Genomic DNA, 21,176 nt, shown 5'->3' with positions numbered 1-21,176 from the left:
CAGGTATCTCAACCACTGAGCTACCACAACCTGCGTCTCTAATACAGCCCAAATAGCCAAATGAAAAAGTGATTATAACTATAGCAGATTTTCACATTACCTGAGTGTCAAATTCTTTGTCAAATACTAATGTCCTGAATAATGGCCGCTCAGCTGGTGCAGCGTTAAAAACACACGCGGCTGGGATTTTGAATACATCGTATCGAATCTCAGCTCTGCCATCCGGCTGGGCTGAGCGGCCACATGAACGATTGGCCTGTTGTTCATATAGGGGTGGGTTATTAAGCCGGATAGGGACTCCTCGTAACTGATGCACTACGACCTCTGCTGGCTGATTGATGGCGCCTGCACAGAGGCGGGGAACGAGTGCGGATCAGGGTGTGTCTCTCCGTACACAAGGCTGATTCGCATATATGCACTCGTCTAGTGTGGGTGACAAAATGCATATGGCTGCTGCCCACGTGTCAGAGGGGGCATGGGTTAGCTTCATTCTCCTCAATCAGAGCGGGGGTTGGCATTGGTGGAGAGGAAGCGTGACGCAATCGGGAAATTGGATGCGCTAAAAAAAGTCGGGAGACGGAGAGATATATATTGATATTAATATATTATATATTATTTAGTGTATAGTAATTGGTTTGTAAAGCTGCATATGTACTGTATATGAAACAGCCATTCATCTTAAATGTGTTTACTAGTCAAATATGACATTTATTTCATTAAAAAAAATTTCAAAAGTACTATGCTTATGTAATGAACAATCTAAAGCTTTTTAAGAGTTGGGAAAAACTTACCAAATATAAGTGGAAGATTATAAACAAATAGGAATGTTGTGTTTTAAGCAGTTGATTCAGATAAATTATGCAACAGGTGATTGAAAAGCAAATTTGCTAAGCTAGGAGATTTAGAAGTGGGTTAAATGATTCTGATTCTGATTGTCTATTATCTGTGTAATAAATGTGTTTTTTAGGAACTCATATGTAAGGCTTAGGCACCTCTGCACAAACACCTGGGTGCACAGTACTAACAACCCTATAGACAAGGAGGAAGAAAAACCGGTCATGCTAAGAGTGAGTAGATTTTTCTGGGTGAATGTACTCAAAATCATCTGTAGATATTTCTTTTGACATTTCTTTTTCTTTTTCCCCCATTTGTTGCTTTCATTTATTTTATCTCACAAACAGATAGGAACCTCTCCTCAAAAGGAGGATAAGGAAGCATTTGCTATAGTTCCAGTGTCACCAGCCGAGGTCAGAGATCTGGATTTTGCCAATGATGCTAGTAAAGTGCTGGCATCCATTGCTGGCAAACTGGAAAAGGGTACCATTACCCAGAATGAGAGGAGGTACAGAACCCACTCGTGTGTGTTTTTTGTTGTCATGTGTCTGTGTATTATTTTATTTATTTATTATTTAACCATCCAATTAGTTACCATTAATTTGAGTAATAAAAATATATTTGCAATAATGATTCATTTAATTCTGCTGTGTTGTAAATGGGGAAAAAATGTTTTCTTAACTCAATAGGGCAGTGACAAAGCTGCTGGAGGACCTGGTATATTTTGTAGTGGATATTCCCAACAGTGGTCAGGATGTCCTAGAAATCACTGTGAATAAACCCAACAGAGAGCGTCAGAAACTCATGAGGGAGCAGAACATACTTAAACAGGTACGCACTCTGTTGTTTTCCAAACCTTTTTGACAGCCCTGTATTCCAACTGGTTATCAGTTTGAACTTTTTCTGTATTTGATCAGATTTTTAAGCTGCTGCAAGCTCCGTTTACTGATAGCGGGGATGGCCCTATGTTGCGATTGGAGGAGCTGGCTGACCAGAGGCATGCCCCTTTCCGCCACATTTGCCGACTCTGTTACAGAGTTCTGCGCCATTCGCAGCAAGACTACCGCAAAAACCAGGTGCCAGATAGAATTTCCTAATACAAACAACACTGCAGGATTCATGTGAATTATTATGAACCTACCCCCTGACACACACACTTTTACAGCTATAAAACAGCCTCACTTCTCCTGACAAGGTTTTTCACAAGTTTTGTGCTTCTTAAGTCAAAAGAGCATTTGTGATGTTATAAAAAAGACCTGGCTAACAACTGGCATTTAAATTCATTCTAAAGATGCTTTGTGGAGTAAAGATCCAGGCAACTGGAGGTCCTAGTTTTATGGGCAGGGGCAAGTTTATGCTAAAGAAGGAATTCCACATTGACCTCAACAATTAGGAGGGATGTCCACATACGTTTTGCTTTGCGGAGTATCTGTAAAAAAAATAGGCCTATACATGGTTCAGAATGTGTTGTCAGTGCTGTAGGACTGTAGGGTCCTAGGGACCTGGACTCAGTCCCTAACTTTGTTCTTTGAGTTTGGCATATTTTACCTCACTTCCACTGTCAACATCACCATAAGCTTAACTCCACCACTACCCCAACCCCTGTTTACTACCTTGACAGAATCTCCTTTGTGTATATTCATGTATATCTGTGTTTGTAGGAGTATATAGCAAAGCAGTTTCGGTTCATGCAGAAGCAGATTGGTTATGATGTGCTGGCAGAGGACACCATCACAGCTCTGCTACACAACAACCGCAAGCTGTTGGAAAAGCATATCACCGCTGCTGAGATTGACACGTTTGTCAGTCTAGTTCGTAAGAACAGAGAGCCTAGGTGTGTAGATCTGTGTGTGTCTGTATATTAGTGATCACCGTATCACTCTAAATCTCAATCAACATAAATGTACCTCTGGCATGTAATGGTTACAATGCTAATGCATCAATCTCTGTGTTCAGGTTTCTGGACTACTTGTCAGACCTGTGTGTATCAATGAACAAATCCATTCCTGTCACTCAAGAGCTCATCTGTAATGCTGTGCTGGATCCAGCTAACTCAGACATTCTTATTGAGACCAAGTAGGACCATTTTCCTCTTTATATAAGTATGGGGATTTTGATCAGTTTGTGTAGGGGGTATGAGAAAACAAATGAATACTCAGACTATGTAAGGCACTTTTTGTAAGGGGCACTGTTTTAGTCCACTCCTGTGTCAGTGTGGTGCCAGCTGCATTTGTTCAAAGTGGTGTGTTTGTGTATATACTGGTATTTGAGATGGTACTATTATACAATAAAATATGGAGATACTGTAAAGGTTTTACTGATGAGCCAAACATTAGAACAACCCAGCTGTAAAAACATGCTGTAAAAATCAGCTCTGAAGCTCTTACTTGCTGAGCCATGGACTCCCCAGGACCCACCTGAGCAAGTCCTGTGGTACCTGGTAGCAGGACATTAACAGCAGGTCCTTTAACTTCTGTACACTGTGAGGTGGGTTCTCCTACAGTGCATCCTGTTGCAGATGTGTAATATGATCAGCTGCCTACATGACCTTTAATAATACAGGATTTGTTGGACCAGTATATTCCAGTATATTCCATACAATTTGCATCTTTTCTGTTTGTAGAATGTGGACGTGCACATTTTGGCTACATTATCTCTGTTTCACTTTAAAATTTCCTTGAATATATTTAGATGTTCTCACTGATAGGGCTGTATTTCTACCCCTTTACCTGCCTGCACATATGATTCTAATAAATTATATGTGTATTTCTGTGTAACGTTAACAATGTTTATGTGAATGTCAGGTTGGTGCTGTCACGCTTTGAGGTTGCTGGAGCAGTGCTTGGGGACAGTACCGAGGAAGAAGCTGAGGATGAAGAGGAAGTCTGGCTTTTCTGGAAGGACAGTAGTGGTGAAGTAAAGAGCAGAAGCATTAGAGAATTGGCCCAAGATGCTAAGGAAGGGCACCAAGAGGATCAGGAGGTGATCAGCTATTATAGGTAGATACATTACTGTTACATAAATATGCCTGACCTCCAGTAACACATTTCATTTGTTTGTTTGTTTGTTTGTTTGTCTGTTTGTTAAAATCACTCATTAATTCATTCAGTCATTCATAATAAGATTTCAAAAGACACTTTTTTGGCCAAGCAGATATTCTTGTACCCATTGCCTTTTTGGTGCATGTTTGCAGCTTACCTTGAACACATCTCTCGGTGGTGTTTATGTAATACATCACAGCTGAAGCAAAATTTTAAAGATTTCATTAAAGCAAAATTTAGCTCTGCAGAAAGCTATAATGCAATTTTACTATGCATTTACTGTTAATAGAGATTATTTTGGAAAAACACAATTGCTAGATCCATAAAAATAATTTCAAGTGACTAAAAGGTTTTGGACTTTAGTAACTAAATATTTTGATTCTGTCTGTCAGATACCAGTTGAATCTGTTTGCCCGGATGTGTTTGGACCGTCAGTATTTGGCCATTAACAAGATCTCAGTTCAGCTGGATGTGGATTTGATCTTACACTGTATGTCGGACGAAGATTTGCCCTTTGATCTGCGAGCCTCCTTCTGCCGAATGATGTTGCACATGCATGTGGATCGTGACCCCCAGGAACAGGTCACACCCGTCAAGTATGCACGTCTTTGGTCCGAAATCCCTTCTCAAATCTCCATCCATGAGTGAGTTACCAGCCTGTCATATAGCTTGGAAAGTTAAAGTTGTCAGGGTTTTTGCCACTAAGTTTTATTTGTTGTGCTGTTTACCAGTTATGATAATGATGGGACGTCAAGGGACGAGGTTAAAGAGAAGTTTTTTCAGACGATGGAGTTTGTGGAGAACTACCTGCGGGACGTTGTGTGCCAGAGCTTTCCCTTTTCAGACAAAGAGAAGAATAAGCTCACTTTTGAGGTGTTTTCATATTTACCTACTTTATGCCGACCATGACCATGGGAGTCCTGACATTTGACATGACATTGTTCTCCTGTGCTCTGCCTTCTAGGTGGTGAATTTGGCAAGGAATCTGATCTACTTTGGCTTCTATAACTTCAGTGACTTGCTCAGACTGACTAAGATTCTGCTGGCCATCCTAGACTGTGTTCACATCAGTGCTTCTTTTCCCATCAAACTGGACCGGGAAACAGGCAAAGGTCAGACACTAAAAATCACAACATAATTCTACATATTTAACAGTGATAATATTGTAAAATAAAGGTGAAATTAAAAAAAAAGAACAGCATTCAGTCATGCTTTTATTTTGACATTTTACACAGCAGTTATTCTCATAAAAAAAAAAATTAGAACAATTTTCTGTAATTGTTGGGTGCTTTTCTGCCAATGTACTGGGGAACATAAATAGACTTTACCTAAACTGAATACGGTAGCGTAGACATAATAAGACTAGTTTCTAAAAAAGGTGCTGGCTTGTATCCCACTGTAAAATTGTAGATTTTTAAAATTGCATTTCCATCAAGGGCCTTTGCATCAAAGAACAAACACAATTATATATGATGCAGATCCCTGCACACGTTGGTAAGGTTTATGAATTTATAGTTAGGTTTGTGACTAGACATATACGCTGAAAGTATATTAAATTAAAAACACATAAGTGTGTCTAAGACACTTGCAGTGAAAGAAATACGTTTGGGGCAAAGTCTAAGACCAATAGTGAAAATGCTTTTGTTTTTTATTTCTTTTAAATTAGATGTTTTTCATTACAAACTTTCCAATTAGTGTTTCAATTTAAGTGCAAAGTGAAATAGTTGAATAATTTACATAAATTCTAAAGAAATCATTCATTTATTTATAATAGGTGAACAATGGCTGCAAATTTGATGAGCAAGCATCTGATGATTAGATAAAATCCATGTTTTAATGGAAAGGATAGGAGCCAAGGAAATCTGATCTTTTATACAAATTAATTAACATTCATATTGACATTTACAGTAGTGCTATATACCATAGAAATTCTGAAATAATGGGTAAAAAGTGTAAATAATGGCTTAATCATAATTTGATGTAGCTACATGTTATATGTATATTTGCAGGCAGTAATGTGATGCGATCCATCCATGGTGTGGGGGAGCTGATGACACAGGTGGTGCTGAGAGGTAGCGGTTTTCTGCCAGCTACAAACCGAAACACTCCAGACAGAGATTCAGTCAAAGCCCAAACGGAACCTCAGAAACAAGACATATTAGTCATGGACACCAAGCTCAAGATCATAGAAATATTACAGGTATACAAACATAAGTGTTAATAAGACTAAGAAAATTCCCAGTCATTAGAAATTACTATTCTTACAGTTGAGACATTAATTCTTATTAACTGCATTTGCATCTGTCCCTCCATCCATTTGTATTTGTAGTTCATTCTGAACGTGCGGCTGGATTACAGAATCTCCTGCCTGCTGTGTATCTTTAAAAGAGAGTTTGATGAGAGTAACTCTCAGCCAGAGGCCTCTGTTAACCCTGAATCACAAACCAGTGTGCAGGGTAAGAGACGGGTCTGTGTGAATCTTTGTTTGACTTTAGTGTACATTTATGGTGTGTAAATAAGTTCTTGTGTTAACTAGGTGCACTGGATTTTGAACATATTGAGGAGCAGGCAGAGGGAATATTTGGAGGAAGGTGAGATTTATATGGTCTTTGCATAACGTCTGGTATATACATGTGCATTCCTTCCATGTGCTGTATAATTTGCGATTACCACTGTGTATGTGTGTGTAGTGAAGAGAATACCCCACTGGATCTGGATGATCATGGTGGTCGGACATTTCTGAGGGTCCTCCTTCACTTGACTATGCATGACTACCCTCCTCTGGTGTCCAGAGCCCTTCACCTCCTCTTTAGACACTTTAGTCAGCGGCAGGAGGTCTTGCAGGCTTTCAAACAGGTAGAACACACACAAAGCTAGAGCCAAGAAGCACTTACAAACCCTATTGCAAAATCAGTTGTGACAGTTGGGAATTGCATTATATTTAATTAAAACAGATGTTTTAATTAATCATCATAATTCATTTTTGTATATATACACTCATTCTAAATTTGGTGGCATAACAAACAATCAAATTTATATACAATGCAAACCACATTTCACAGCTAACTAGTCACTATGCAGTATTTTTCTTACAATGCCATGGTTGTATTTTAAAATTGAATACAACAGTTCAGACAGTGAGAATCAGTTTCTCCCAACTATGTCTGTGCATAGTTCAAAATTAGGCTTCAAAGCGGCACCACCTCACTACATATGAAAACAGCCAGTGCAGAAGCGTTTTTTGTCGTGTATCAAGTGAATACAGGATAAAGTAATGTAAATAATATTTTTTCTTAGCAAACAGATTGTAGTAGGTTATGCCGCCGGTGTGATTTCTGGCCAGAAAATACTGAAAACATATAATTTTATTGTTATTTATCTGAACTACAGCATTGTTTATCTCATATAAGCTGTTGTGTGCAGGTGCAACTCCTGGTCACCAGTCAGGATGTGGAGAACTACAAACAGATTAAGTCAGACCTGGATCAGCTGAGGTCTATTGTGGAGAAGTCTGAACTGTGGGTGTACAAGAGACAAGGGTCAGACTCTGGACTCCACACAGCAGAGGGCATCACAACAGAAACACATGATAAGGTGAGGGATTATTAATGGTTAGACGGAGTTTATTTCACAAAATATTTAAACCTTTAATTGCTAATTTTTTGCTGTGCTAGATCTTTGCCTTAAGTCTTGATCTGTTGATTGATGCCGCAAATGAACAAAGAAAATGAATGATTTAGTATTTTAGATTCGCAGGATATCTTGTTGTATACTGTTATATGTTAATGCTGATCTTAAAACCTGCTGTTAGTCTGTATGATGTAAATGGCCTTAACAATCCCATCAGGAAATTTGACTTATTTATTTTTTGTGTCAGAGTGACCCCATTTCTGATGGAACAGACAAACCCAAAGTTGAGACAACAAGCAGCTCCAACTACCGCCTTGTAAAAGAGGTTAGACTGTATTTTATTTACTTATAATTTTATAATTATATGTATTATAATTTTTGTTTGTATTAGGGATCACGTTTTTTTGTTCCCGATCCCGATCATTAATTTTGATCCCGATCCGATACCGAGTCTCAAACCGATACTTGTATTTTCTAGATATTGTCTAGATGAGAACTAGATACTACTGTTCACACAGTGCGCACTTCAAGTACATTACAGTTATTCAAATTAATCCAACGTATATGTTTAACAACTGAATAGCTCTGCAGTGCTGTAGGGGGAAAAAAACCTGGATCCAAGCTATTGCTTAATGTTCTTTTATTTTTACAAAATAAAAGTAAACAAACTTAGTGCAGCATTGTAGTAGTAAAACTAGAACACTCAAAATGAAGTGAAGGTTCTTTTTGAGGATAATCAGCATCTCTGCCGTGTTAGCGGACAGCCGGTTCCTCTTTTCATCACATAATAATAAAGTCGCTGTATTCGACTGAGTGTTTATTTTTTAGGTGCTGTATCAAATTGGTAGTAATTGTAGATTGTTTCGTTAAATGATATCTGGTTTGTTTCTCATGAGCCATCGTACTTGTATGTGTGTTGTAACTGTAACAAACTTTTCTGTGGTTGTTTTGTGACAATGGTTTGATGGACATTTCTACGCGAAGTGGGTGTGTTTTGACCCTTTGGGGCTTCCATATTGCATGGAATAGCGTGCTTGGCTAACGCGATGACTCTAGCTGTCCGCTATTCGGTACCGTAACAGAAGAAGTTAATAAAGTGTTAAATGCTCCCGACAATTTGTGAATATACCATGTATTTATTTCTTTATTAAGCGAGTGCATCACTACGATGCTCGGTTACATAACTAAGCCAATCAGAGTGCTTGATACTGAGATGTCGTTCAGTCTTGTAACACGTAAACTCGTAAAAGCTGTATGTTATGGTCCTGAAGTTTTCATACTCGGATTAAAAGTTATTGTTTTGTAAACCGGAGTGATCCTCGACTCACACACCATATAAACAGTAAAATTCTACAGTAATGAACGCAGCTCTGCTCCTACCGCCTCGTGAAACGCTCACATTGCAGACATTACACTTCACTGTTGGACTTGTTTCACTTTCCAATTTAAAGTATTTCCACACAGCGGACATGCTGACGTAAAACAAAGGATCGGGCTTAGGATCGGCCTTAGTAAAGGCGATACCGATCAGTTAAAAAATGCCTTGATCGGCCCAGATTCCGATCTTGGAGATCGGATCGGGACATCCCTAGTTTCTATTTATTAATATACTTTCAGTGCATTTATCCAGTTCATATTTCGCACATACTGTCTATTATGTCACTGCATTGCACAAAGTTATTCCAGAGAAACTGGACCCACTGTGATATTGACTAGGATAAAGTACAGTATATCCTATACTAGGAAAAAAATATCTCGAACTTTACATTTATTCTTATGTGAACTTGGGTATTCTATCATTTTTCTTTTTTACCAAAGCAAAAGTGGTTAAATACTTGTTTTCCCTCATTTTGTTTCTTTTTTTATTGGCATATGTGTTTCTGCAGATACTCTTGAGACTGAGCAGGCTGTGTGTGATGGAGAATTTGACTAGCAGAAAGAACAAGAAGCAACAGCAGCGGCTTCTCAGAAACATGGGAGCTCACTCAGTTGTTCTGGAGCTACTCCAGATTCCCTATGAAAAAGTATGTTTAAATGCTTTTGTTATAAGTTTGTGTTTAAGTAATTTACATTTACATTTTCAGCATTTAGCAGACGCTTTTATCCAAAGCGACTTACAGTACTGTGACAGTATACAGTCTAAGCAATTGAGGGTTAAGGGCCTTGCTTAAGGGCCCAACAGTGGCAACCTGGCAGTGGTGAGGCTTGAACCGGCAACCTTCTGATTACTGAACCAGTACCTTAACCACTAGGCTACAACTGCCCTAAGTAATTATTTTCCTGTAATCATTTATTTTTGCATTTTGTCTGTTAGGGAGAAGATGTCTGGATGCAAGAGATTATGACACTCGCTCATCAGTTTCTCCAGAATTTCTGTGCTGGAAACCAGCAGAACCAGGCGCTGCTCCATAAGCACATCAACTTGTTCCTTAACCCTGGAGTAAGATCTTTCTACTTACTAATCAGAGCTGATATAATGATAGTTTTTAGGTTAAAGGACATTAAATAAATGAATGAATAACCCTAAAGCATGCCAATGCTTATAGAGAGGGCTGTATTAGATAGCACCTTCACCTCTATTATCAAATCACCAATTTAGAAAATATCCTTTCAAAGAATTGTTCCTTCTGTAGAGTACAATTTCAAAACATTCTAGAATCTTTAGCAAGGGACATTTAAGCTTTTTCTCTTTAGCTTCTGTTCTTATTGTGTTGTGAATTTAATTTTCAATGGATATAATTGCTATTTTACAGATTTTATATTTTTTCCCAAAAAATGTTAGAAAATATAAAACTGCAAGGATAAAAAGTCAAGCATATAAAACATTATCTACACATTTGGGTGCTCTAAGTGACCTGAAAATCTTTCAAATAGAAGAAGCTTGAATCTTTCTAGAGCTGATTTTCTGGTCAAATTGGGCATCCAGGCAAGAATGGCTTTGGTTGGTGACATAAAAAAGAGCTCCCTCTAGAAGAGCTCCAGAAGTGCTATTCAAATGAGATGTGAAAATTTGTTAGATGGACAACCATCTCTGCAGCAATAAGTAAATCAGGTCTTTATGACAAAGTGGCAAAATGGAAGCCACTGTTAAGTTAGAGACAAGACAGCCCACTTGGAGTTTGCTAAATGACATGTGGAGGCAACAAGAAGATAAACATTCTCTAGTCTGATATGAAGTGTTTGGGACAGCAAACACTGCGTCTAATTAAAACAGGCTCTGCATACTTAGCTAATACCATCAATGTTACTGATTTCAAATCAAATTCACAACACAATAAATTGTGCAAAAAAGTTAAGGATCAACATCAAGTAACTAAAAAAGTTTTAATAAGACAAAATCAAGGATGCTTAAACTGCAGATGCATCAGACACAAACACTGAACATGTGTTAAGTGTTTTAAATAGAACATCTCAATGCAGCGTGTGTCAGACATGGATAAATGGTATCAACAGTCATTGCAATTTTAAACTTAATGACAGGAATAGTCGGACACTACAGAATGGTTGGTTAATGCCCCAAACCTACAGACATATAAATAATTATAAAACTGCATTACCTTCACAAAGTACATTTTTTGGCTGGGCTATATATTATGTTGTTATGGTTTTTCATTATTTTGTATGTTGGTTTTTTCTATAATGTTCCTTTTTTGTGTTTATCAGATTTTGGAGGCGGTAACCATGCAGCATATCTTCATGAATAACTTCCAGCTGTGTAGTGAGATTAATGAGAGAGTGGTACAGCACTTCGTGCATTGTATTGAGACGCACGGACGCAGCGTCCACTATCTGAAGTTCCTGCAGACCATTGTCAAAGCTGAGAACAAATTCATCAAGAAATGCCAGGACATTGTCATGGCTGAGGTTTGTTTGTGTATAATGTCACGCTAGTTATGAAATAAAGAAATACTTATTTGAGGAGCAAGTTTCTGGGTTTAATACAAATCAGAACGGTCAGCACTTTAGTTATGTACTGTGGACCTCATGAGGTGTCGCTTATCATGACATTTATAAGGCAAATCATACATAAGTAACGAGTTGCTACTGAAGCTCAAGGTGAAGGATGCTTAACCAAGGTAGAGCAATACTGTGGCTGGAAAGCCACAAACAAGGGGGGCAACTGCAAATAAATGAGGTGGCCAAAATAACAGAAACAGCAGCCTGCAATAGAAAAAGTGGATAGAAAAGAACTGGGAACTGGTTGTCACAATATGCCAGGCTGCTTCAGCCATCAGAAACAAAGTAAAGTTATGGAACTCTCAGGAAAGGGTCTTCACGCCTCCTCTGGGGCAGCCTGCTCATCCTGAATGGGTCTATTGTGACACCCTCAAAATGACGTGACACTAGCTATTTTTAAGTTTCCTGAAAATAGATAAATTATGCTAGCATCACACACCAGCAGGAAACCAGGCTGGAGCAAACCCGGTATAACGGTTCCAGAGGAAAAGCAGGTTGCTGGACAGAGGAGCTGGCAAATTTGAGGAAGAGAAACTGTGATATATATGTATATATGTATATATATAGATAGATATATGGATAGGTAGATAGATAGATAGATAGATAGATAGATAGATAGATAGATAGATAGATAGATAGATAGATAGATAGATAGGTAGATAGATAGATAGATAGATAGATAGATAGATAGATAGATAGATAGATAGATAGATAGATAGATAGATAGAAACATGCCCACCTAGAGTGAGTTAACAGTCACAAGGCGCAGGTGGTCCTCAGTATACAATAGTATGCAATGATAATTACAAATAATTCTCCATAAACATTATGGTTTTGTACTGCTCTGTTTTTGCTAATATGATTTATTTTACTCACAATTTGTTTATAATGCTAATAACTGAAAACCTAGGAGTACTCCATAATAGCACGATGTTTGTGTTGCATGTAAAGCTGGTTAATGCCGGTGAGGATGTCCTGGTGTTTTACAATGACCGTGCATCATTCCAGACCTTGGTGCAGATGATGCGTCTTGAAAGGGAGCGTCTAGATGAGAACAGTGCACTCAGGTACAGAGTGTTTATCAAAGGCATGTAGGAATTATTTTCGTAGGCATGTGGGATATTGAGGTTTCCTTTAATTTTAATAATTTAAGGGTTTGGGTGGTAGTAGGACAGGAAGCATAAATTAGAAGTGTAAAATGTTTTAGTCACACATTTTTGGTTGCCACGCCAGTGTGAAACTGTGTAGTAATAATTCAATTGTGGTAATGTAATTTATCTAATGTTAGTTGTGTGTGTGTGTAAAATACACTTCAGGTATCATATCCACTTGGTGGAGCTGCTAGCTGTGTGCACAGAGGGTAAAAATGTCTACACTGAGATAAAGTGCAACTCTCTTCTCCCTCTTGATGACATTGTACGTGTAGTCACACACGAGGACTGCATCCCAGAGGTGTGTACTTGTTAGAGAAAGAATTGTGGTTAATAACTTGTTGACAAAGAGAATGATTTCTATTCTGTTATTATTGCAGTAACATATTTACATGTTAACATCTAGTGGATGATCATTTTAGCTTGGTTCATGGTTTAGAAGTGCTATGGAGATCCATCTCGAATAAAAGCCCAGGGTGTATTAGTAAAAATCTGTTAAAGCAAAGCTAGTTCACTTCAACAAAGATAAAGCTGTTCCAGTGTTTTGTTGTGAGATACAGTTACTTCATCTAAGCTGTGTTGGGCAAGACACATGAAGTTCCTTAAAAAAGAAATCCCCTTAACACTGACTTTACTAAAAAAAACACAATGCATGGACAAAACCAAAATTACACAACTGTTTTTCTACTTCGACAATAAGTAGTTAGACACTGTTTAAATAAAAAAGAAAAGACGCTGCAAGCTCAGTACCAGCAAGATTAGTTGACTACATTTATGCTAATTTGAAAATGGACAGTGCCTCTACGCATAATAAATGAACATAACATTTATGTGAGCATTAAAATAAATGTTTCTATGATTAGTGCTGCTTTGCTAGTGCAATGAGTAGAAAAGTTTAAAAAAGCTCCCACCATTTAGGCTTTGTTACTTTTCAACTTGATACCTTGTTGCCTCTGCCCTATAAAACTGACTTCTATGCACCAAAAAGTATAAACATTTTAAGTATCCATGTATGCTCACAGTTGTATCTGTAAGAACAAAACAAAATGTTAGTTTAAACTAACCAGTTTTTTTTCTCAGATGAAGATGGCATATGTGAATTTTCTTAATCACTGCTATGTGGATACAGAGGTTGAGATGAAGGAGATCTACACCAGTAATCATATGTGGAAACTGTTTGATAACTTTTTGGTGGACATCTGCAGAGTAAGTGGACAAAAGAGCAAAGCTTTTACTTCCTTTTACTTTTTAATGGAAATTAGAATTTTTTTTGGGACAATACAGTGACTATCATCCTATAGACACACAGTTGAATGTAATGTCACATCAATTTTGTTTCCTTTTTGTAGGTATGTAACAATACAAGTGACAGAAAGCATGCAGACACAGTTCTGGAGCGCTATGTCACTGAAACCATCATGAACATCGTCACCACATTCTTTAGCTCACCATTTTCCGACCAGAGCACCAGCCTACAGGTGACACCAATCACTACATTTATCCAGTAAGGAAGTGGTTCCTAATTTTAGTCTCGGACGCCCAATAGTTTCCACCTTCGCACTGATGAACTGAGGTTAATTATGTTAACCCACTTACATTGGGATTCAGGGTTTGAATTTCTAGTGGTGCTATAAGCCTTTGACATTCCGCAGTTGATTGGTGTGCTGTCCAGGTTGTGTTACTTCATTGCGCTTAATGATTCTGATGAAACTGGACCCACTGGGACCTTAACCAGGACAGAACCGTTGTAAACATTTACATTACATTGCCATTTTCGGCATTTAGCAGACGCTTTTATCCAAAGCGACTTACGTGATAGTATATATTGTCTAAGCAATTGAAGGTTAAGGGCCTTGAGGCAACCTGGCAGTGGTGGGGCTTGAACCAGCGACCTTTCGATTACTAGACCAGTACCTTAACTACTAGGCTACAACTGCAACGTTTCATTTCAAACATGAAACTGAAATGAAATATTGTAATTTTTTTTCTTTTTGCTGGTGTAAATAGAAACTTTAAACACTTATGTTTAAATCTACTAAAATCAGTACAGAACTTGTCAGTGTGTGGAGTTTAGCAGGGTGTAGTGGCTGCTGTAACAGTAAAAGTAGGATTAAATATAATTAAATGTGCTTTTCTAATGGATTTGTGTTTTTACTGCATATATAAAAGGAGGTTTAAATGTGTATTTGGTTTTTTTCGTATATTAAGCATAATCATGATACCTATGTTGTGTAGGAATGTTTCCCAGTAAGCAACCAAATGAAGTGATGTTGTAAATATTAGTTTACCTTCTGGCTGGTATGTATGAGAAATCTGTCCTTGGAATGTCCTTGAAAATTAGTCATCAAGCACTTTAATGATGTGCTGTCAAGTAATTAAAACTTCAGTTACGCCAAATTCATTGTTTCTGTAGTAAACTGCAGTAAATTGTTATGTAAAGTGTAGAAGACACAAAGCCATGGCACGAACATTAAAGTAAGCCAGTATGTACACAGGTTCTCAGTTTAAAAAAAGAGTTTACTATCTGCATCATGGTTTAGAGTCTTGTTTTATTCTCTTATTCGCCTTTTCACAGACTCGGCAGCCAGTGTTTGTGCAGTTGCTGCAGGGAGTGTTTCGTGTTTATCACTGCCACTGGCTGAGTCAGAAGGGCAGTGTGGAGGCCTGCATAAAGGTGCTGAGTGATGTGGGTAAGTTCTCATCTCGTACATGATCTACTCAATGGCATGATAGCTAAGCAATTTTTCTCCTAATCTAGTCGTATTCAGTTCCTTGATTATCCAATTATCGCTTTTCACTTCCTCTGTGTGTATGTGCTTTACAGCTAAGGTTCGGGCAATTGCAATTCCAGTGGATCTGGACTGCCAGGTGAATAATCTGTTCATAAAGTCCAACAATATAGTTCAGAAAACAGCTCTGAGCTGGAGACAGTCCGCCCGCAATGCTGCACGAAGAGACTCTGTACTCGCTGCCTCCCGAGATTACCGCAACATCATCGAGAGACTGCAGGTGAGGCCTGACTGTGACTGTGTGCATTTGTGTCTGAAAGATGAACAAATCTCTGTTTGTTACTTTTAAAGGGGTAATTATTTTCCCACATTGTGTGTGTGTGTAGGACATAGTCTCAGCATTAGAGGAGCGCTTGAGACCTCTGGTGCAGGCTGAGTTGTCAGTGTTGGTAGATGTTCTCCATCGACCTGAGCTTCTTTTTCCAGAAAACACTGATGCTCATCGCAAGTGTGAGAGTGGAGGATTCATCTGCAAGTATGAGTCTAAATCCTGCTCTGTTTTTTAAACAGCACATTTATTACAATAATATAATAAAATCACACTAGCTGGACAAAATTGCTTGGCAGTTAAGATACTGGACGAGTAATTAGAAGGTTGCTAGCTCAGGGGCCACCACCAAGTTGCCACTGTTGGGCTCTTGAGCAAGTCCCTTAACCCTTAATTGCTTGCACTTTAATTAGCTACAATTGTTAAGTCGCTTTGGATAAAAGCATCTTCTAAATGCCATAAATGTAAATTAAAAAACATAAACAATTAATACTCTGAAACATTTAAATATTTATTAAATACTGTGTGTGAAATAATAAACACTTTACTCTTACGAAAAAAAGTAGACTAGGCCTGTAGAAGATTTCTTGCTTTTTTCTCATCAGCTGTAATTTTCAACTTCAAAAGGTTTATCATGAGTCTTTCTTGTTTTAGTTTTTTTATAATACGAATGCTCATTAAAACACTGTAATGGACTCCTAGTTTTTAAATCATCCATAACTTTACGTCGGAATTTAAGGCAAAAAGTTATTTAGGCTTTTTTTGTCTGTAGTTTCTTGGCTACTATGATACAATTTTGCTCTAAATTGTCCCAGTACATCTCTCAATGTTTTTTTTTTTTGATGACATATAATGCTGTCATACCATTTGCAGAGAAGCAGCCATATATCATGATGCTCCCAACATGATATCCATTATGCAACCCTAATAAATGATTTATCCAAACACATAGAGAATAATTATTGGTCCTGAGTTTACGTTTACATTTTCGGCATTTAGCAGACACTTTTATCCAAAGCGACTTACTGTACAGTGACAGTATATTGTCTAAGCAATTGAGGGTTAAGGGCCTTGCACAAGAGCCCAGCATTGGCAACCTGGCAGAGTTGGGGCTTGAACCAGCGACCTTTTGATTACTAGTCCAGTACCTTAACCACTAGGCTACAACTGCAGACTGTTGTTTAATCTGACCATTGTTTTGATTTGTCTAAATGCTTGTGTTCAGGTCAGAGGGGTGTAAAAAGGGATGATGTTTGTTGTGCAGTTTATTGCTGATTGTTCACAGTGTAACAATCACCTGAATTTATTTTATAGTTTAGTGCAGTGTTAATCTACTTCATCCAGTAAAGACATTTAAAAATAATTTAGTACCACTGTTTAGTTTCATTTTACCACCCCACAATACTTAGTAAGTAACATGGATTAATACCAATCGACTCAAATTTACAAATTTATTACATACCTTAGATGATGCTAAAAGTGTTGTTCATGGCTTTCTGATGAAACAGGCTGATTAAACACACAAAGCAGCTGCTGGTGGAGAATGAAGAGCGCTTGTGCATCAAAGTTCTGCAGACGCTCCGGGAAATGATGACCAAAGACAGAGGATATGGAGAAAAGGTAACAGTGAAAGAAAAAAAATTTGTAAGAAGTGGAAAAAAAAGTATAAGATTATAAGTAAAATATTAGGAACATTAGTGCAGTTAGAATTTACTACTCTATGCACATTTACAAGCCTAGTAATTCAAGCAGCAGTAATATACAGACATGTGGCAATTTTACAAGCTAATCTTTCTGAAGCTCTAATGCAAACTGTTGTACTTTCAGACATTATGTTAACTAATTTACAGGTACTTTTACCCACTAAAATGTGAAGGCCCACTAATAATCACTACTATGCATGGCTTAAAATGATTACTTTGTTAAGTGCTGTTACAATACGCCCTACTTGAGAAATATAGTCTGAACAATCGGATACATTTTTATGGTCTGATCACTAGCCACTGAGGCACATGGGCTTTTTCTGAGAGTAGGTTGAGGAACACTTTTTGGGTGATATACTGTGCTCACATTCAATTGGTCTGTACCGGTTTAAAAGGATTGTCCTTATAATAATAAAATGCATTTTATTACAAAATCTTAATTGTCACCTCATGTGAATTTGACAGTGCAGGTATATGACAATACTATGTGCTAATATTAGTTGTGCCATTTAAGCAGGATGTGCTGTATAACCTCCATACATGTTAATGTGTAAGTTTAACTCATAATCTTGTGTAAGTAGCAATAAGCTTTTTAAAAACTACATTTTCTGCTACTTCACCCACCTCTGCATATTGCCATGGTGTCTCATCAGCTTGTACAAGATTTCTGTTCTTACGCTGTGTGCATGTGTGCTGACACTTTCAGCTGTTAGCCCATTAAGACCTCATTTGTTTGCATTAATTCTTTATTTGCTTGTTCTGTTTCTGTTGAAGCATATGTCACCAACAGTCACTGTTTCACTAACCCATCCTTCACTCCTCTTTTTCAGCCCATGACATTTGATGATGAGATGGATGTTACAGAGGTTGTTTATTTCTTATTCATCTAGTTTTTCCCATTATGTCTCTGTCTTACCATCTGTCATATAGATATCTAAAACGCATTTTGTAGGATCTACTTGAGTGTAGGTCTTTTTACACCTTTGTAAAGCTGTTATTGAAGAATGGTTTTATCTTGAGTGCTGTGATCTGAGTTTAAATCTCAGTTGTGCTACTGGCCAGCTGGTTACACAGACATGATGGGGTATGTCAAGGGAAGGGGGGTGCTGAAGCCCTACATTGGATTGGTGCTCTGTCCATAGTATTGTTGCCTTGTGCCCATTGTTTTCCGATAGAACCAGACCTGCTGCAACCCTGACCAGGATATAGCGGTTGATAAATTGTTTAAATACATTTGAAATGTTGACTTTTTCAAAATATATGCAGTCATTGAAAATGATTTTTTACATGGTGTACTTAATATTTACAGGGGTTGGACAATGAAACTGAAACACCTGTCATTTTAGTGTGGGAGGTTTCAGGGCTAAATTGGACCAGTCTGGTGGCCGATCTTCATTACTTGCACATTGCACCAGTAAGAGCAGAGTGTGAAGGTTCAATTAGCAGGGTAAGAGCACAGTTTTGCTTAAAATATTGCAATGCACACAACATTATGGGTGACATACCAGAGTTCAAAAGAGGACAAATTGTTGGTGCACGTCTTGCTGGCGCATCTGTGACCAAGACAGCAAGTCTTTGTGATGTATCAAGAGCCACGGTATCCAGGGTAATGTCAGCATACCACCAAGAAGGACAAACCACATCCAACAGGATTAACTGTGGACGCAAGAGGAAGCTGTCTGAAAGGGATGTTCGGGTGCTAACCCGGATTGTATCCAAAAAACTTAAAACCACGGCTGCCCAAATCACGGCAGAATTAAATGTGCACCTCAACTCTCCTGTTTCCACCAGAACTGTCCGTCGGGAGCTCCACAGGGTCAATATACACGGCCGGGCTGCTATAGCCAAACCTTTGGTCACTCGTGCCAATGCCAAACGTCGGTTTCAATGGTGCAAGGAGCGCAAATCTTGGGCTGTGGACAATGTGAAACATGTATTGTTCTCTGATGAGTCCACCTTTACTGTTTTCCCCACATCCGGGAGAGTTACGGTGTGGAGAAGCCCCAAAGAAGCGTACCACCCAGACTGTTGCATGCCCAGAGTGAAGCATGGGGGTGGATCAGTGATGGTTTGGGCTGCCATATCATGGCATTCCCTTGGCCCAATACTTGTGCTAGATGGGCGCGTCACTGCCAAGGACTACCGAACCATTCTGGAGGACCATGTGCATCCAATGGCGGTGCCGTGTATCAGGATGACAATGCACCAATACACACAGCAAGACTGGTGAAAGATTGGTTTGATGAACATGAAAGTGAAGTTGAACATCTCCCATGGCCTGCACAGTCACCAGATCTAAATATTATTGAGCCACTTTGGGGTGTTTTGGAGAAGCGAGTCAGGAAACGTTTTCCTCCACCAGCATCACGTAGTGACCTGGCCACTATCCTGCAAGAAGAATGGCTTAAAATCCCTCTGACCACTGTGCAGGACTTGTATATGTCATTTCCAAGACGAATTGACGCTGTATTGGCCGCAAAAGGAGGCCGTACACCATACTAATAAATTATTGTGGTCTAAAACCAGGTGTTTCATTTTCCATGTCCAACCCCTGTATGTTCACCACAACTGTAGGTGATGTGTGTATAATTATTGCTTTTATTATTCTTATTATTTATAGTGTTTTAAATTGATTAGGAATATTCTCTATATCCATAATTGCGATCGACAGACTAAAAATTCAGCTTAAATTTGATAACTGTGCAACGTCTATCCTTTTCCGCTTCCTGACCCTTAGCATTCTGACCCTGTGCTTCTTACTAATCGTTCCCAATAAGAGTGCTGTGTTTGTATTTAGTTTGCTAAGCATGGTGATGATTACTAACTCTGTATTAGTGTTTTGCTGTTTGCTCTGCTCACTTACTCAGCAGGTAGATGTCAGTCTGCCACCAAAACAGCAGGAGGATCAGAGAAGGGTAGGTTACCCTGACCCTCAGACCCTGGGATCTGGGAATGCACTTACTACAAAAGCCTAACTGGCTGATATTTTACAATACAATAAAGTACTTTTCCACTACCAGTACTTTTCTTCTACAGACATGTGGGAATAAAATAACAGTTAGTAAAACTAATAAAATACAGGAGTAAAAGTGTAAAAGCTAAGCATGTCATTACAGGGTGAAGCTCTGAGGCAGTTACTGGTGAATCGCTACTATGGTAACTTTAGGACTGGTATAAGAAGAGACAGTCTGACAGCCTTCACTAACTCTAGCCTTACACCTGTAGGTCCAAACAAGAACCAATCAGGTAGGTGCAAAGATTAAAGCTGAAGAATTTGATTCCACAAACAAGTTTTGGATACTTATCTGTGTACATTAGTGCTTAAAAGGTGCTCTGCATAATGCAGCTGTTATGTGTTGTACGGGTGTATGGGTTGATACTGGCTAGTTCAAAATGAGTGATTATTTATAAAAAGATCATATACTGTATATGAACTGTGATGTCATTGCTGTAATTGCATTTAAATTATTATTTAAATGGTTTTATTTACTAAAATTGTTTTATTTCTGAAATGCAATAAAAACAAGAATCTATTTGTTAATTCTACTTAGCTCACCACATTGTGCCAAACTTCCACACAATCGAAAAGTGTAATTAACATAAAAGGTGACATAGCACAGTGGTAAACATCTGTCCCAACTTTTTTCAGTGTATTCACATTAATGATGTTGGTCATTGAAAACACTGAAAACTTTTCTTTGTACTTTTTTTCAGTTAAATAAAACAAAAGTATTAACAAATCATTAGTTCTTGGTGTTATTGCATTTTACAAAATGTCCCAACTTTTCAGAAAATTTTGCTAA

General features: G+C 38.3%; 1 protein-coding gene across 1 annotated transcript in view; it reads left to right on the top strand.

Annotated features, from left to right (window-relative positions):
- itpr1a (inositol 1,4,5-trisphosphate receptor, type 1a) overlaps positions 1 to 21,176 on the top strand; it is a 44,408-nt gene that overhangs the window by 10,782 nt on the left and 12,450 nt on the right. The window contains exons 12-41 of the mRNA XM_062997935.1: positions 968 to 1,067; positions 1,182 to 1,342; positions 1,524 to 1,665; positions 1,752 to 1,910; positions 2,496 to 2,668; positions 2,791 to 2,910; positions 3,639 to 3,833; positions 4,268 to 4,519; positions 4,607 to 4,748; positions 4,840 to 4,987; positions 5,885 to 6,075; positions 6,205 to 6,331; positions 6,412 to 6,466; positions 6,566 to 6,731; positions 7,299 to 7,469; positions 7,753 to 7,830; positions 9,392 to 9,529; positions 9,820 to 9,945; positions 11,169 to 11,369; positions 12,414 to 12,529; positions 12,779 to 12,914; positions 13,694 to 13,819; positions 13,963 to 14,091; positions 15,189 to 15,303; positions 15,438 to 15,622; positions 15,729 to 15,877; positions 17,179 to 17,290; positions 18,204 to 18,239; positions 20,241 to 20,288; positions 20,490 to 20,619. Of these exons, the coding sequence (XP_062854005.1) occupies positions 968 to 1,067; positions 1,182 to 1,342; positions 1,524 to 1,665; positions 1,752 to 1,910; positions 2,496 to 2,668; positions 2,791 to 2,910; positions 3,639 to 3,833; positions 4,268 to 4,519; positions 4,607 to 4,748; positions 4,840 to 4,987; positions 5,885 to 6,075; positions 6,205 to 6,331; positions 6,412 to 6,466; positions 6,566 to 6,731; positions 7,299 to 7,469; positions 7,753 to 7,830; positions 9,392 to 9,529; positions 9,820 to 9,945; positions 11,169 to 11,369; positions 12,414 to 12,529; positions 12,779 to 12,914; positions 13,694 to 13,819; positions 13,963 to 14,091; positions 15,189 to 15,303; positions 15,438 to 15,622; positions 15,729 to 15,877; positions 17,179 to 17,290; positions 18,204 to 18,239; positions 20,241 to 20,288; positions 20,490 to 20,619 (4,127 nt within the window). The remainder of the gene's footprint in view (positions 1 to 967; positions 1,068 to 1,181; positions 1,343 to 1,523; positions 1,666 to 1,751; positions 1,911 to 2,495; positions 2,669 to 2,790; positions 2,911 to 3,638; positions 3,834 to 4,267; positions 4,520 to 4,606; positions 4,749 to 4,839; positions 4,988 to 5,884; positions 6,076 to 6,204; positions 6,332 to 6,411; positions 6,467 to 6,565; positions 6,732 to 7,298; positions 7,470 to 7,752; positions 7,831 to 9,391; positions 9,530 to 9,819; positions 9,946 to 11,168; positions 11,370 to 12,413; positions 12,530 to 12,778; positions 12,915 to 13,693; positions 13,820 to 13,962; positions 14,092 to 15,188; positions 15,304 to 15,437; positions 15,623 to 15,728; positions 15,878 to 17,178; positions 17,291 to 18,203; positions 18,240 to 20,240; positions 20,289 to 20,489; positions 20,620 to 21,176) is intronic.

This window comes from Trichomycterus rosablanca, chromosome 6 (genome assembly GCF_030014385.1).
Source record: "Trichomycterus rosablanca isolate fTriRos1 chromosome 6, fTriRos1.hap1, whole genome shotgun sequence".
Taxonomy (NCBI): Eukaryota; Metazoa; Chordata; class Actinopteri; order Siluriformes; family Trichomycteridae; genus Trichomycterus; species Trichomycterus rosablanca.
This window is presented reverse-complemented; position numbering and strand designations above follow the sequence as displayed.